The following is an 18,208-nucleotide window of genomic DNA, read 5'->3' as shown; positions in this document are numbered from 1 at the left end:
CTCGAGGTCAAGCCTATCACCTGACCACCGATCCTCCCCTTTGTGAGGATAAGAATTATACCTAGTGGATATGCGAAGAAGACATTCTTTTTACATGGCTCCTAGATTCAATGATCTCTGCCTTTCGTCAGTCAGAACTATATGGATTATGAAACTGATAGGGAAATATGGGATGTTATTCAGAAATGTTATTCAAAATGAGATGACGAATCTACTTTAGTAGTCCTGGTGGATTGATCTATGCGCCTTCTCGAGGAACAGGGAACTGCCCTGGAGTATGCAAACGAACTCCTAGCCTCGTTTAAGGAGATCAACTTCCATCGTCCACCCACTTTTCACTCTATTGACTGAGAGTAAGTTCTTCGTGATTGTGTGTACCGCTACCTTGTTGGTCTGCATCCTGAATTTGTGAATGCCTGGTCACAGTTGTTCAACCAGGAACACAAACTTGGCTTTGAAGACACAGTCATCTAGATATGTACATCGTAAGGCGGTTTGTTGTTCAAAGTCAGAACACTATAGAAACTTCTGCTTGTCTAGTCAAGCCCATAGCAGGGGGATGAATGCCCCAAGAACACCAGTCTCAAAGTCAACACCCTACCCCAGCATCTGGAAACCCAAAATGAAAAAAGATCCTATCAGTCTAAAGCAAAGGACACTAAGGACAAAGTCATCCCCCTGCCTTGGCATCACACTAAGGACACCTGTTGGAAGATCCATGGTCGCCCTGCCTTGGCATCAAATGTCCACATCAATAGCGTAACTCACATATATGAAAACATTGATCATACTCCCAGCCTGATATGCAAAATCCTCCAAGTGAGATGGACAAAGTCAAAGAAGAACTACAACTGCATCACTAGGTGAAAAATATGGAAATTATCGGGTCCACCTCACTGGTCCAGTCAGGTATTCCTTCTTGCTTCTCTGTTACTACAAATCCTGTCACTATTCTGATCTATTGATCTTATACTAGTGCTGCTGATCATATGATCCTACAAACTCTATTTAAAACATATGAACCATCCAGTAGCACTAAGCAATTTCAAACTGCTGACGTACGTTATTGACTTCCACGGGAACTGTTAGCATTGAAGTTAAACCTATTGGACTGCTTACCCATGTCTTACATGTCCCAAACTTATTTGTCAGTTTTATCTCCGTTCAAATATTATCTAGCATCTCTTCCTATATGCTTATCTTTGATGGGATTGATGCTTTTATGTGACAAGGTCACGGGCCTGAAGCGTGGGCTAGCTAGGATCCTGGATGGCCTCTACTACTGCACTGCATCAACTCTATTACCTGATTGCTCTGATATGCCGTCTACTGCTGTGTTGTCTGGGGAGGAGCGTCTATGGTTACTTCATTGAAAGCTTGGTCATCCGTCATTTCATGTTTTAAAAACAACTCTTCCTACTCTCTATGAGGGATTTAAATTGGATACCTTTATTTGTCATATGTGTACTCTGGCAAAACATAAATCTACTATTTATCCTTCCACTCTGTCTCATTCTGAGAATTTTTTTGAAATTATACACTGTGATGTCTGGGGTCCAGCTCTATTTACAGAAACACATTGGCTTTATATGGTTCCTTATCCTTATTGATGATGTAAGCCGCTTCAGCTGAATTCATCTCTCTGAGGTCCCTAACATCATTCTTGATTTCATTAGTATGGTTTTGTGCCAATTTTATACCAAGATTAAATGGTTCTGTACAGATAATGGACAGAAATTCATCACCTCTAAAACCACCTCCCTGTTTAAGGATCTAGAAATTCTTCATGAATCATCATGTCCTTGTACCCCCAACAGCATGGTGGGTCAGAGTGCAAGCTGGGCATATTCTGGGAAAAAACATGAGAGCTTAAAATTCAGAGTAAGGTTCCACCAACCTTATGGGGGGAGGCAGCATTGTTATCTTTTCATTTCATTAATAGATCATCCAACCCCTCACTTGGTGGCCAAACTCCGTTAGAACTCCTTCAGACATCATACCCCAAGCTATGCCTCATCATCCTTTGCCTTTTCGCATCTTTGGTTGTGAGTGTTATGTCCATTTATACCATCATCAGACCAACAAGTTAATCCCTCGGGCACTGAGTTGCGTATTTCTTGGGTATTCTCAAATGCAAAAGTCGCTTCTATTATGAGGGTTCCCCCATGAGTCAGAAGTAGCAATCACTACATCTCCTGGCTATATGTTCCCTCACATCTGCTCTCCTCTGGACTCAGTTCTCTGAAACAAATTTGATCTCTAAACCAACTCTTTCGGCCCCCTTTGGAGACTGGTGCCAGGGAATGCTCTGATCCTGAGAGCCCGGTCTTCCCCAGTTGTTCAGTCATCCCCCATTCCTACCCTGATGTCCAATCCTCCTCCATCCTCTCCTCAAGATGGGGCTCTCTACACTTAGACTACTCCTTATCCCCTCACTGATATTCTGACCTTCTAGAATGTCTCTGTTAGGATTGCGTCTTGATTCAATCCTTCAGCTATAATAAGCGATAGAACTTGAATATAGGTTCCACAATAGGTGCATGGTAAAGATCTTCTCAGTAATATGAAAATGAAATTGATATCATCAGGGAATGTTAAGCTATTCAAATTGAAGAAGGGGCGCAGCGTGCTTGGGTTGCAAGCTCCTTGGTAGTAGAGTTACGTTAGGCGCGGAAGCGGTGAATATATTAAGATTCAGACGCGACGAGCGAGGATTTTTTCTTCACTCCGATATGGGCTCTACCACAGGCTCCATATCCAGTAGTTACTCCATTGGTCTGCTCCACAAGCAGTAAGTTAAGGTTCCGACGGGGCGACTTTAGGAGCAAACAACGTTCGTCCGACGGAGGTCTGAGGCGCGAGTGAGCGTTTACGAGCGGGCGACGCTTAGCGCGCCTCGTCGTTCTATAAACATAGCGAAGTACTCACGCCTCCTGTAAGGTGGTACCAACGACTGAAGTACTTTCCATCGGCTTAATAGAGTTATTTACACGCAAGCTACTGCTTAGGCCGCTTCCGACGACACCATGAATGGCCTTAGTTGTAGTCAGACTTTTGTAGATCCAGGCGCGACGTGCGACTTAAGGAGCGGATAAAAAGGTGGCTTTTCGGCTATTATCCAAGAGGGTTTTGAGGTTTCCGATAGCTGGAAGTCAGAGGGCCTGTATTACCTGCCTAACCCTTCGTTCGTTCCAAGGGACCGTAGGTCAACGACATTTATAGGGCGTGTGCCTACCCAGTCCTCATTTGCATCATAGACATTCTCTTTTTTCGAACGAGCGATAATAAAAGCTTCGATCTCCTTGCGAAGAGCCTGTACACCAGTCTCGCAGGTAGATCTTGAGTAGGTTGACCGGATCGGCTTCAACCTGCTCCGCGGGGAGGATCTCCTTCCGCCTTGGGACGAATAACAAACTTCCTCCCTCTGTCCCTTCCCGCTCCTCTTTTTATAGTCTTTTCCCGCGACTTATTCAAATTTCGCACGTGCGGTCTCAGTTGCCACGTGCAACTGAAGTTGGACGACTTCTCTTACTTTGGTAAGTCTTTACCTGAGACTTATCAGTCTCACTGACACATAAGACGTTTCTATTGAATCTCCAAAAAATAACAGTTACCTCGGAATGTTCCGGAGGCTCTCAATCATCCACAGTGGAAACAGGCAATGGATGTTGAAATGGTTTCTCTTCATGCCAATCACACTGGGTACGTCGTGTCTCTTCCTCCTGGGAAGAAGCCGATTATCTGTTGATGGGTTTATACCGGTAATATACAGCCAATGGTCACTTGGAACTGTATACAGCCCAACTGGTTGCCAAGGCTACACCAAAAAAATGAGGAGTCAACTATATGGAAACATTTGCCCCTGTAGCCAAAATGAACGCAGTCGGAATTCTCACTCCCTGGATATGATATACCTCCCGGACCAAGTGTGTCGTTTGAGAAAGTCGCTATATCGCCGAAAAAATCACCATCAAGCCTGGTTTGAGAAATTTACTGAAGCTATGCAAACCCTTAACGATCGACATGTAATGGAGATCACTCTCTTCTATTGTCACACCTCACCTGGGCATGTGGTTATTCGGATTGTGTATGTTGATGACATTATAATCATCGGTAGTGATTCCATAGGAATCACGTGCTTAGGCACTCTTATTTTGGGCATCGAAGTGTCCCGCTCATCTAGTGGTATCACGCTTTCTCAACAGAAGTATATATATCACCTACTGGATGAAACAGGTCACCTGCAATGCCAACATATTTATAACCCTCTAGAGGTGTAAAGAAAACTTAACAATGATCCCTGTGATCCAGATACTGATTCACCATCGTGTCAATGGCTAGTTGGTAAACTTATAAAATTTGCATATACCCGACCAGATGTATCCTACTCTGTTAATTTTCTTAGTCAATTGATGCATCAACCTAAACTATCTCTTCACTTGCAGGCTGTGCATCAAGTTCTTCGGTGCCTGAAAGGTACCATTGGCCTTGGTCTCATATTGCAACGAGGTGAACCATTGAGTCTTGAAATTTACACTGACTCTGATTACACTGGCTCACAGGTTGATCATAGCTCGACTATGATCTATTGGTGTGTTCTGTGTGGGAACATAGTTACCTGGCGCAGCAGGAAGAAAAATGTCGTTTCTCGATCCAGTACGGAGGCCGAATTCAGGACCCTCGCCCAAGACTTATGTGAAGTCTTCTGGATCAGGGGTTGTAAACAAGAAAAGAACAATTCTTGATAGCAAATGAAAGAGATTACAGGGTTTTATAGGAAGCCCTAATGGGCTGACTAGAGAGGGCCCTTAATGGGATAACAAGAGAGAGAAAATAAAGACATGTAATACTCAGATCAACACTCCCCCTCAAGCTGGAGCGTGGATGTTATCCACACCCAGCTTGGAACAGAGCTCCTCAAACCTAGGGGCATGAAGCCCTTTGGTGAAGATATCTGCAAGCTGTTCAGCGGACGGAACATAAGGCGTGCAAAAATCTCCCGATTCAAGCTTCTCTTTGATGAAATGGCGATCGATCTCGATGTGCTTTGTACGGTCATGCTGAACGGGGTCATGAGCAATGCTAATCGCCGATTTGTTGTCGCAGAACAGCTGGACAGGAGAGGGAACTGGACACCGTAGCTCACGAAGAAGCTGGGTAATCCAAAGTGCTTCACACAGACCATGCGCAAGGGCACGGAACTCCGCTTCAGCACTTGATCGAGAGACCACTTTCTGCTTCTTGCTCCTCCAAGTAATCAGATTGCCGCCCAAGAAGGTCCAATACCCAGATGTGGACCGACGATCAACCACAGAGCCGGCATAATCTGCATCGGTGTAGACTTCAAGACGCAGGCGGTATGGCGGCGAAAACAATAATCCACGGCCAATGGTGCCCTTCAGGAAGCGGAGGAGACGATGAGCAACATGAAAATGGCTGCGCAGGAGTCTGCATGAACTGACTCAGAACACCCACTGAATATGCAATGTCCGGGCGAGTGTGGGTGAGATAAAGCAGTTTTCCTACAAGTCTTCTATATGGGCCAGGCTCAGCAAGCTCCTCATCCGCATCGGCACCAAGTCGATGGTTCGCATCAATCGGTGTCGAAGCAGGCTTGGCGTCCTCCTTTCCAAGCTCACAGAGAAGGTCCACCGTATACTTTCTCTGACAAATAAAGATCTCGCTGGAAGAATATGCCACCTCTATGCCAAGAAAGTACCTCAACGGGCCAAGATTGCGAATAGCAAATTCCGACGAGAGATACATAGCCAGCTCAGTAATGGTCGTCGTATCATCACCCGTAAAAATGATGTCATCCACGTACAAGAAGAATAACAACTCCCCTGACGTGGAATGGCGGTAGAAAAGGGTGATCACCATTACATCGACGGTATCCACGACGCTGCATGGCCGTCGTGAAACGACCAAACCAGGCACGAGGAGATTGCTTCAAGCCATATAATGCTTTCTTCACGCGACAGACAACAGACTGCGGAGACGATGGCACTAAGGAAGTGTAGCCAGGAGGTAATGCCATGTAGATCTCCTCAGTCAACTCTCCATGCAGAAAAGCATTCTTCACATCATATTGTTGCAAAATCCAGCCCTGATCCGCAGCAAGGGCCAATAAGATCCGCACAGTATTCAGCTTGGCGACGGGAGCAAAGGTCTCCTGATAATCAATGCCATGTTTCTGAGTGAACCCTTGTGCCACAACCCGGGCTTTGTGGCGCTCAATAGAACCGTCAGAATTATGCTTCACAGCATACACCCAACGGCTACCCACGAGATGCTTCCCGGCCGGTAGAGGAACCAGATCCCACGTTTCATTGTGAGCAAGAGCCTGAAGTTCTTCCGCCATGGCCTGACGCCAATGCGGAAATGAAAGGGCAATGTCCACCGTCTTGGGAAGGGAAGTGGCATCAAGGGAGGTGAGAAGGGCATGATAAGAGGGTGAGAGGCGATGAGAGGAGATAGATTCCGCCAACGGATAGAGGGGAGAGGAACGGGAAGAGGGCAGCACGGCTAATGAGGAGGTGGCAGGAGGGGTGGAGGTTGAGGTAGACGGGGCAGCAGGAGACGAAGAAGGAAGCCGAGGCTTGCGACGAGCAAGGGTAATACCATAGCGTTTTTCAGGCGGGCAGCGACGGATAGGGAGCGGAGGAATCGAAGAAGGTGCAGCAGAAGGGTCGAGCGCAGGAGCAGATACTGGAGGAGGCTCCACAGGAGGGACTGAGACGGCGGCCGGAGGCGGGTCGGGAGGCACAATTGCTGGAGGAGCAACAGGCGGAGACACGTCGGGCGGGGCCGGTGAAGAGGGACGAGGGACGAGGATGAGGAATTCGAGTGGATCGGAGGGAGATGGGGACGATGAGGGTTCAGGAGAGGAGGAGGAATAGTAGGGAAGCAATTCATCAAACGTGGCATCTTTGGTGACGACGAACCGACGAGAGGGTGGATGATAGCATAAATAGCCTTTTTGGGTGGAAGAATAGCCAACAAACACACACTTGATAGCACGGGGATCCAGTTTATCACGACCAAGTTGGTGGTTGGGCGCATAGCATACACATCCAAATACACGAGGAGTAAGATGAGTTCGGAGAGAGAGAGTTGGAAAGGAATGCTGAAGACGGTCAATGGGAGTGGAGTAGTCAAGCACTCGAGATGGAAGGCGATTAAGAAGATGGATGGCGGTGGAGACGGCTTCCCCCCAAAAATACTTGGGCACATGCATATGGAAGAGAAGGCTCGAGTCATTTCAAAGATGTGACGGAATTTTCTTCGCAACGCCATTTTGCTGTGGTGTATAGGGACAAGAAGTTTCATGGATAATGCCTTTGTCTTGGAAGAAGGTGCTTAACGTGATGTTAACGTAGTCTTTAGCATTGTCGGAGCGGAAGCGACGAATGGATATAGAGAATTGAGTTTGGATAAGGGAGTAAAATTGAGGAATGACATGAGATATCTCCGATTTGTTCTTCAAGAAATATGCCCACGTGAATCGAGTAGCGTCGTCAATAAAGATGCATAACCACCGAGAACCGGAAGTACTATGAATAGGGGAAGGCCCCCACACATCGGTGTGAATAAGGGAGAATGGGGTCGAAGAATGAGAAGACGAGATAGGATACGTGGTACGATGATGTTTGGCAATTCGACAAGCAGTACAAACAAAACGATCCACAGAATGGCCTTGAAAGAGTTTAGGAAAGAGACGATAAAGAGTAGCAAAAGAAGGATGGCCGAGACGTCGATGAAGAAGCCACAAACGCTCGTGGGAAGCCGAAAGGGAAACTGCCGCAGCAGCAAAAGCAAGAGAACTCGAACAAGGACGAACAAGATAGAGCCCCTCATGCTCCTCAGCAATGGAAATCGTCCTCCCCGACACCTTATCACGATAAAAACATGAATTAGGAGAGAAGGTAAGGTCTTGTTTCAAGTCGCGAACAAGGCTAGATAGGGAGAGAAGATGATGAGTAAGGCGAGGAACATGAAGAACTTTAGATAGATGCATAGAAGAGGAAAGGGCCACACGACCAATACCCGCCACGGTGAGAAGATCGCCGGAGGCTGTTTTAACTTTGGAGGAGCCAGAAACGGGTGCATAAGTTTGAAAGGCTCGAGGATTTGAGGTCATGTGGGCGGTGGCACCGGAATCAAGAAGCCAAGTGGAAGAGGAAAAAGAATGGCCAGGAGGGGATGTAGGTGTGGGAAGACTGGTGGACATACCTGCGTGGGCCAAGGAGCATGAGCCCACGACTGGAGGATCAAGCAAGCGGCGTAGACGCTCCATCTCTTCCGGAGTGAAGCTAGCGGGCGAGGCACTAGTCGGGAGAAGACCGTACAGCATAGGCACTTGACCCGGGGGGGGCACGGACGAGGCGGCTGCAGCAAGGTTGCTCGGTTGTGCGTTTCCGTTGAAGCTTGTAGCACGTCTCCTTAGAGTGACCTCGCTTGCAGTAATTGCAAAACAGCGAAGGATCACCTTTGGAGAATCCTCCGTCCGAGCCGCCGGACCACGTGGCAAAGAGCCGGGTGGTGGAGTCGACGATGGGCGTGCAGACGAAGAGGAATGAGCTACAAGGGCCGAAGCCGAGTTCTGGGCCTGCTGAAAGCGGGATTCTTCAACCCGCACACTGTGGAGCGCATCCTTGAAGGTAGGACCAGTCTCCCAATGAATAAGCTGAGCCCGTACAACTTCATATTCCGGGTTCAGTCGCATGTGAAACTGGAAAACCCGAAGTTGTAGAGTATATTGGCGGTCCACGAATGGGGTCGGGCGACATGTAGTAGTCAATTTCATTCCACAACGAAATGAGCTCCGTGCTGTACTCCATGATAGACCTGTCCCCTTGACGCAGGTTAGCGGCCCGATGTACCAATTGCATGCAGTCGCAATGTTGTGCTTCTTGGAGTGGCTCTCAAGTGCTGCTTCCCAGACCGCCCGAGCCGACTCTAGAGACATGAATTCACCTTTAACACTAGGTGAAATACTGTCCAAGAGCCAACGATGAACTACCCCCTCAACGTCCAGCCAATCATAATACTTGGGATCGGTCCGGGAAGGTCCGTCTTCTAGAAGATGGCGCATGAGACAACCTTTTAGAGTTATCTGGACGTACTGGCGCCATTGCAGGAGATTGAATCCAGTAAACATACCATCCGGAGGCATCCGAAAAGAGGATGGTCCAGAGGAGGACGACCACCCCGGGCTCGAGAGGCACCGCAGATGCATGTGGCGTAGATACCGGCGTCGAGTTTGGCGTAACAGTAGAGGTCTGGGCTTCAACCGGGTTCGTCATGATGAAAGCAGAGTAGACCACAGTCAGAAGGCGCCGGGACGGCGGGAGCCGGGACGGTGGGAGCCGGGACGGCGGGTGCCGGGACGGCGGGTGCCGGGACGGCGGGTGCCGGACGCTGGCGCTGGACGGCGGGCGCGCTGGGACGGCGGTGGCTGACGGGCGGCGCTGACGACGGTCGCTGGACGGTGAGCGCTGGACGCCGGTCGCCGGGCGCGCGAGCCGGAGGGCGCGAGCCGGGCGGCACGAGCCGAGGGCGCGAGCCGAGGCGCGCGGCCGGACGGCGGGCGCCGGAGCGGAAGACGCTGGGACGGCGGATGTCAGAACGGCGAGCGCCTGGGAGGCCCGGAGCGAGACGGCGAGAGACCGGAGCGCGAGATCAGGCGGTCGTGATAACCGCCGAAGATCGGAGCGCAAGGTCGAGCCCAGGAAACCCAGATTAGGGTTAGGGTTAGGGCTATGATACCATGTAAACAAGAAAAGAACAATTCTTGATAGCAAATGAAAGAGATTACAGGGTTTTATAGGAAGCCCTAATGGGCTGACTAGAGAGGGCCCTTAATGGGCTAACAAGAGAGAGAAAATAAAGACATGTAATACTCAGATCAACAGGGGTATCCTCCAAGAGTAAGGCATCCCGCTCATGGGGCCTAGCAAATTTTTCTGCGATAATAAATCAGCTAGTAGTCTTGCTCATGATCCTGTTCAACATGATCGCACGAAGCATGGCAAGATTTATTGTCACTTCATTAAAGAAAAGTTGGAAACAAGGACTCTTGAGATTATCTACGTCAACACGAATCAACAGTTGGCTGATCTCCTGACCAAAGGCCTCTTTAGAGATTAGCATATGTTTTTGCTGTCCAAGCTGGGCATGATGGATATTCATTCCCAGCTTGATGGGATCTGTTATCAGTTTTAGAAGTTATCAGGGTCCACACGTCGTTCAAGACAAATATAGCCATTAAAAATTACACTTGTAATTTTGTGTATATATTCATCTCAAGAAATGTAATACAAACAAGTCAATGTTTATGATTGATCCTACAAGTATCTCCTCTGAGAATTATACCGTCATATTATGACATGAAAACAATATCTAGATTATATTTTTTTCTTGTAAACATGTTTTCCTAAAAATTATGCTGTAGATCTCTATTAAGTTATGCTGACATTTTTCTGCTTCAATGGATTATAGGTGATTGATTCACTATTGGACATTACCAAGGTGCCGAGGAAACCTCAGTACAATATGGCTCCTGAGCTTCCATTAGTTCTTCGATACTGCAAATTCAAGGACATTCATTTCACAAGTTCACGAGGTACTTGAGAATGTGGATCAGAAAATTGTCCCAGTGTGCTGTGTAAAATTTCTGTTCACCTAGCGCTGAAAAAAGCTTATTTTATTGAAAATTCATTATTCATAAATTTGTTATTATATTAATGATAATTTTTCCATTGATAAAACTAATTATCAGAGGTCAGACTTGTAAATGATAATGGTAAGCTTTTGCAAAATTCTTATATTTTGTTGTTGCTTCAGACTTGTAAATGATGATAGTTTTGGCATACTGCATGTCATTGTTCATTAACTTTTCTCAAGTCATCGAATGCCTTTCTTTCTCTCAATTTTCCATCTAAACTTTCAGCTTGTAAACTTTTTGCATGCAACTTGTTTGTTGTGATCTCTTTTTTTCTTGAACATCTTAATCTCGAAATGTTTATTATATTGAATATTTCTCTCTCCGTTACTTTGTTTAAGTCCTTAAATTTTCCTAAGTTCAAACTAGAAAGAATCTTTCCATTGGTTTCATTGACTACTTTGTCAGTTTGTTCTTTTTTTAGTTGTCAACTGTATTGTTATTACAAAAGTATCAGAAAAGATGAATTTCTATTTAAAGTTTGAAATTCAACTCACTTTGCGAAAAAAAAATTATAAAAAACTGGAAATATAATTATTTTCGTTTTTGATTCAAAAAAAATAATTATTTTCGTTTTTTAGAGGCAAGGAAAGCTCTCTATCACCACTTAAAGACCTTACTCCACAATTATCTGCTACAAGCTGCAATCTTCCGGGAGGCCCTTGATTGCTTGAGCGATCCAGGTTTTTGCATAATCCTACTCAATTGAATTAAGCGCACATTTTCTAACACCTCTTTTCTTATTTGCAGAAGATAATGATAATTCCTATCGATATAATGTGAAGAAGAAAAACCACATTCCTCTTCTGTTGCGTCATACTGAGCGTGAGTGATACTTTCAGACTGCTATGTACAAAGCAGCAAGTTGGGAATATTTTAATGATAGAGAAGATATTTATGCAAATTTTTAGAACACTTTCTTTTGGTTATTTTTTTTAAAACTTAGCATTTCATGCAATAGAGATAACGTTTTATGGAAGAAGAAATACCGTTAATTCTGTGAGGAGAAAAAAATATTAATCAGTTATCTTACAGGATTTACTTGAAAGGCTGTCACCTTTTTATTTGGCTTCTCAGCCTAAGATTCTTTACATCACATCCATATAATTTATGAATCCCTCACTCCCCATTCCTTCGTTCTCAGCTTCATATGAGGAGCGCCAAGCCCAATTAGCTTTAAAAGGCAAAAATCTCAAGGCTTAGTAACACTGAATTTCTCGTGGCCCACACGACAGGAGGTACAAATTCTTCCCTTTTTCTCATCTCATTTCCAATAATTGAATCATTCTCTGGCTTGCGTGCATGAGTATACGAAAATATGTTCATTCGACCCCCGACCCTTGCTGGGGGCACTTTGGTTATTTTAGGTCACTAGGGTTGTTTTATTGATAGGATAATCTTCCCTTTAAATATATATATTTTTTAAGAAAATATGAAAGACCACCTGAGACGGGTGATCACCCTGATGCTATTAAAATCTATAAACAATCCATACACACAATAAAAAAATCGGTTCTCCCTTCACCCCCCTTCAAACCAGTAGGACATAAGCGTCATCATGTCGTGAATGAGATTGAGACTGTCTTCCCCCTAAACACCACCTAATTCTGGTGCAGTCAGATTCCCATAGCACCACGAGAAGCCTCCCCACTCCAGCTTGCTCCTATATTTGCCATCCCTGATAGAGTCCTAGAAGGCCTCGTCAGAAGAGACATCCAACCGTGTAATCTGCTGCGATGTCCATACTCCCTAGGTGAAATTACATGTGAAGAACATGTGAGAACAGTCTTCGTCGCCCCTTGTGCGCTTAGGTCGTTCTGCTGAGGCTGTCGGGACCAGTCTTTTTTGGAAGACTCGTGTCACCGGTCGCAACCGCCTCAACAACCAACTGAAGATCTGCACCTTGGGAGGATCTTTTTGTTTCACAGCAAGCGGCATGTAGTGTTAATCGTCGAGTTCTCCGCAACTCCCCCTCTGATCTTCATAATTGCATCATTTGCCAAAAATTATGGCCACTCCTAGTCATCTCGTGAGTCACTCAAAGGGCTGAGATGTATGAGTGACTGCTGCATACCCATCAGCTCTTGAACTGGTGGCTATGACAAGGCCCTTGCCAAGATTGGGTTCCATGCTCCATCCCAATATTCTCTAACTGTGGCCTACAGGGTCTGCGAGGACGAAAAGACTTGGAAACTTCACATTTAGTTCTTTTTTCGACCAATAATCCGTCCAGAATCGGAAAACAGAACCGTCTACAAGTTTGGCATCAAAAAACTACAAGATGTGAGGGAGACTTATTTCATACCATGCCAGAATGGAGACTCCCCTCAAGGTCTAAATTGGCATAAAAAAACTACAAGATGTGAGGGAGACTTATCTCATACCATGCCAGAATGGAGACTCCCCTCAAGGTCTAAATTGACACCTTTCCCAATCAAGCTCTGAGCCATACCTGTCCTTCAGGACATTCAAAACTAGATCCTCTTCTGTTCTTGCAATACTTTACACCTATTTGGTCAACAATGCCAATTCATGGGTTGTAGAAGGAGAATAGCCAACCCTCCCTGCTTCACGGCCTACACACTACGTTCCAGGAGACTAAAGACATCCCCCTGTGAGCCTCAGATCCAGATCCTCCCCAAAAGAACTTTATCATTAGCCCTTCAAACATTTTCCTACCCCCATGGGCATCTTAAAAACTGAGACATAGAAAATTGGGATTGCTGAAAGAATCAATCTCAGTAAACACTAAATGACCTCCTTTTGATAAAACTCTATACTGTCCTCCCTTCAACCTCCTTTGCACCTTGTCTATCACTGGATACCTCTCTGCTGTTGAAATTCGTCCCCCATCTATGGTGGACCTAACAACCTCTCTGGTGCATCGTGCCTCCTCCGAAGAAGAAGCCTGAATCCCACAAATGCCGCCTCGGCTCGAGAAGTCTGCGGATGAATCCAACACTATGGAGAGGTTTTGAGCTTCCTCCTCAGATCCTTCCATAAAGAACGCTGTGTCATCTGTGTATTGAAGTAGGGGGATACCCTCTAGATAGCTCACAGTCTGGAAGCCCCTTAGGAGGCCATGTTTGTATGCTTTAAAGACTACATGGAGCCGAAGCGTCTACTGCTAGGACAAAGAATAATGATGCTAACAAGTAACCCTGCGTGACTCCCATTTGCAGATGGATCCATCCCCCCTTTTGACGCCCGTTCACAAGGATCGAGAAAGAATGGGACGTAATACAATGCCACACCTATGCCACCCATTCATCCGTAAAGCCTTGCTTTCACATACAGACCATAGAAACTTCCAATCACAGGAATTATTTACCTTTACCGAGTTCGACTAGATCTCCAATTAACCCCCTCAACTGGTTGGCAAATACTTTGGCAACTATGTGATAATATGAATTCGAGAGTGATGTGGGGCTAAAGTCCTCCACACTGACTGCTATAATCCAAAATTGCAGGAGAAAAATATTTGAACAGTTGACACACTATAGTCCAAAGTTGCTGCATTGAAACTCTTCCTATGTATCCATGACCTCTGCCTAGACTGTCTCCCGGAATTCACTCAAGAAGAATACTGGAAAATTTTCCGGACCCAGCACTCCTTTAATTAACCTTTCAATTGTCTCCCTCACTTCGTCTACAAGAAAAGAACTCACTAAGGCAGTCTATTGCTCTTGTGTCACCTGGGTTTCCCCTTTACCACTCCATCGCCTCCAGTTTTGAGCCCCCCATCTAGTTACCACCTTAAAGTGATCTGCTAAGGGGCCTCCAACCAAGTTCCAGTTTCTTGTCTTCCGCCACTGGCTAACTGTATGCCTTTCTCTCATTGAGTTCATCTTCCACTTAGAATTGTGGGTCCTCCATGTCATCGATTCATTGGACTTTTAACCGAGCGTCATTCTGTCTTCAATTTCTCCCTTCTCGCATTTGCCTCGTGACCCCAACAAGATACTGCTGTAGGCCTGCCAGTTTGTTAGCCTGTCTCAGCGTGGTCGTACCCTCTCCAGATTGGGATATCCATCACGACACCATCTCTGGCTTGAACCCCTTCTCCTGCAGCCACGATCTATCCAGCTTGAAATATGTGGGGTCTTTTCAGGCCTACATTACCTTGCCATTTAATCGGGGCATGATCCGATAACAGTCAAGGTAAACTGGCACGTTGGTCTGCAGATAATCCAATATTTTCATCGAGCACAAGAACCTGTCCAGGCAAGAGAGTGAGGTAGGCCCCATTTCTTGCAGTTCGGCTCCCAAGATGAAAGACCAGAACGCCGCCGACCCTGGTTCCCGCCCTCCAATATCATGGGACCTATCCTCCATTTCAGGAGTATTGGGATCCAATATAGAGTGTGACCATCCTTCTAACTCCTACCATAGCATGTCTTACTGGGCTGAGGCATACCATTCCAGAACTGGGAGTGGAAAACTTGAGGCAAGTTTTCCTTCAAGCTTAAGAATTTTTTGCAGCCAAGCTGGGTGACGGAACCACTTTCCGCTTGTCACTGGATGACTGATTTGCTCATGGTCCCTTATGTGCAGAGTTCCCACGGTTGATTGCCGTTGCAAGGATGCCCAAGGCCATGGTTAGGGACTATTGGGATGGCGTATGGAACTTATTGTTTGTCAGCAACTTGTCAACAGAAAGGGTGGAGAATTATCAAAGGTCCCCGCTGGATCTATGACCTGAGATTGGGGCTCAAGATGGGCGGATGCGGTGAAGCAAACCCTTCTCCATTAGGAGAGCATATTTACAGATTAAACAAAGACAAGCATAGGAGGAACCATTGATTATCAATGTATGCCGAGTTGTATGGATGCGAAAGATCCCCCTAAAGTGCAACTTTTTGGGTGGCTTCAGGAAGAGACTTAATGACAGCCTCGATAGAGTGGTTGAAGAAAAAATGTTTTCTACATTTCTTTGAATGCCGTCTCGTTCGGGCAGCGTTGCCAGCCAATCTATTACAAAGGTGACTGTCCCCATATATGGAGTCTTTCTAGGAATCACTAGGTGATGGGGTACCCAGGGACTGAGGGGAACGGGGATGGGTGTTTGCTGTTCTTTTGGTCATCTGGCTTCACTGTAACGAGGTCATATCTAAATGAAGAGTAGTGCATCATGTTGAGAACTTAGCATTGGTTTGGTCCTGAAGGAGGTGTAGGGAGAAGGGATTGGAAATTTGTCGTTTGGTATAGAACAAACAGTGTTCGTCGTCGGCAAACAAACAACCAAAAATACATGTTAGTGTTCGGTATATTTGTGTTAGTTCTTGAAAGTTCGCAAACCAACCGCTGTTTGCCTTCAGTCTGTAAAGGCCTCTTGAATCTTACATACGAATTGGTTAGGAAGCACTCACTGTCACCTTATAATGGAGGGAAGGCGATGCATAGAGTGCAGTCGCTGTTGCAGCGGGGGAGGGTTGAATGGGCGCAGGAGATGCAGAGGATGGTGGAGATCTAGGCGACTGTGAAGAGACTCTTGTCAACGATGGCAAGGTCTTTTTCATCAAGCAGGTCCTGCACAGCAATGGGGATATAGGTCGGTGTGAATTTCAATGGCAAACTGGGGTGGAGGCTGCGTGGAAATTTCAATGGCTATGAATGATGTGGATTTCAATTGGGAGGACAAGGATTGATCCATGGCAATGGATGATGCATATAACTCAGCCCACTGGCCGTGGCCATGGCCATGGCCAGTAGAAAACTGATTGATCCAACTGGGAAGACCACAGAACTCGGGTGACCTTCCACCTCTTTCTTAAAAAACAAGGTAGAAGTAATGCTAGTGATTGTAGATCTCCTTGAAGTAAACCCTTTGAGGCTTACAAAAAAGCTGTTGATCTTCCTTGGATCAATGCTGAGAAAAAAATTGCTTTTGTTACTGCTAATTTAGCCCATAACTTCAGAAGGAGATGAATTGTCAACTCAATCATCAGCCTTTTCCATGTCAAGTTTGATAATTGCATTTCCTCCAGGTTTTTTCTTTTCTAAGTGTTGGGCTATTCTTCTGCTAGGGCCACATTGTTATCAATCAGTTAACCTTTAACAAAACCACTTGCCTCCAGGGAAATGATTGTGAGTACTATGTCTTTGAGCTTGTTGGATGGTAATTTGGTGATTACTTTGTAGCATACATTGCATAAGTTAATAGGTCTGAAATTGCCGTAAGCTTCTAGTTGCAACTTTGGGTTTAAAAAATGGATGTTTCTCTGTCTGCAAGGACAATGCATCAATCCTGTGAGAAACAATATTAAGGACCACCTTATATAGTTCCTGATCGATAATGTCCTAACATGGATGAAAGGAGGGTTGGAAAACCATTCATACCTAATGCTGCTTCTTGTTTCATAAACAAATCCCTTTTTCACTTCCTTCAAACCTGATAATGTTGCCCATGCTATATTTCCTTTTTGTCTTGAGATTTGTTGAAAAATGTTGTCTTCAGGGTCCACTGTGTCATAGGGCAACATGGTCTAAAAGTAACTCTGTTTTCATCTTTGTGAAATCTCCTTGAATTTTTGGTTATGATGACGTCTGAGATGGCTTAACTTGCACGCCATTTTTGTCGATGGTGGACGACCACTTGAAAGAATTTGGTATTGCGATCTCTAGATTTTATCCCATCAAGTGCTATCTTCTATATGGAAAATATTTTAGCTTGAATTTGACTGGATATTTCTTTCTAGTTATTCTTGATGTTGTTCTAGATCCTGTATATTGAAGGTGTATGTTGCCAAAAATATCCTCGTTCCACATACCTAGTATTTGTTTTCATAGTCTGAAGCCATTGGTGACATTTGTTCTTATCAATTCCTTCATTATGAATTTACCATTTTTAAGGGATGAGATCCATAAACTGAGGGTGTGCAGCCCACATTGCCTCGAATTGGAATGGAGAACCAGAGTATATCTGCTCCTGTAGAGTGAAAGTGTATTGGATTGTGATCTGAAATTTTATTGTTAAGATATTGACCTTGGATGCTAAACTTCAACCTGCTGGTTGATGAAAGTTTGATTTAAACATCCATTTATTTGCCTTTTCCTCTTGAAACAGTTGCATCGTGAAATATAACCTTGATGGTTGGGCTTAATCAGACATGGTTGTTTCATACATTCGTTTAATAATGTATTTACATCCCTCAACACTAGTTTTGTGATTATGCCTGGATATAAATTTTCTTAATTCCACATTCCAGTTTTTACTTTTACAAGTGATCAAATTGAGACCGAGAGGGCCCACCTCTTCTTGAAGTCTCTTTTTATCAATGCACTGGCTATCATATTTCTAACTTATACAGTTACTTCTCGGATATTTTTTATGTTTATCGGGGCTTTGAATTTTGATATGAATTCAGATTTGATTCTTGCTTCGTTGATCATTTCTTGTATAATGTGTGTGAATAATGGTTTTAGCGTCGACATGAGGTTTGATTGTTGTTTTTTACATCTTATTTCACTATGATCAAAATTTTA

General features: G+C 45.2%; 1 protein-coding gene across 2 annotated transcripts in view; it reads left to right on the top strand.

Moving 5' to 3' along the window:
* The window catches only part of LOC144705259 (Pseudouridine synthase family protein), a 60,589-nt gene extending 42,803 nt beyond the window's left edge, over positions 1 to 17,786 (top strand). For both annotated transcript variants that reach the window (XM_078577846.1, XM_078577847.1), the window contains exons 13-17: positions 10,501 to 10,624; positions 11,305 to 11,406; positions 11,474 to 11,548; positions 11,868 to 11,961; positions 17,576 to 17,786. In XM_078577846.1, coding sequence (XP_078433972.1) covers positions 10,501 to 10,624; positions 11,305 to 11,406; positions 11,474 to 11,548; positions 11,868 to 11,926 — 360 coding nt within the window. In that variant the 3' untranslated portion in view covers positions 11,927 to 11,961; positions 17,576 to 17,786. The remainder of the gene's footprint in view (positions 1 to 10,500; positions 10,625 to 11,304; positions 11,407 to 11,473; positions 11,549 to 11,867; positions 11,962 to 17,575) is intronic.
* The last annotated feature ends 422 nt before the right edge of the window (positions 17,787 to 18,208 follow it).

Source organism: Wolffia australiana, chromosome 7 (genome assembly GCF_029677425.1).
Source record: "Wolffia australiana isolate 7733 chromosome 7, ASM2967742v1".
NCBI classification, from domain to species: domain Eukaryota; kingdom Viridiplantae; phylum Streptophyta; class Magnoliopsida; order Alismatales; family Araceae; genus Wolffia; species Wolffia australiana.
Note: the sequence above shows the minus strand (reverse complement) of the source record. Positions and strands in the feature narration are given on the sequence as shown.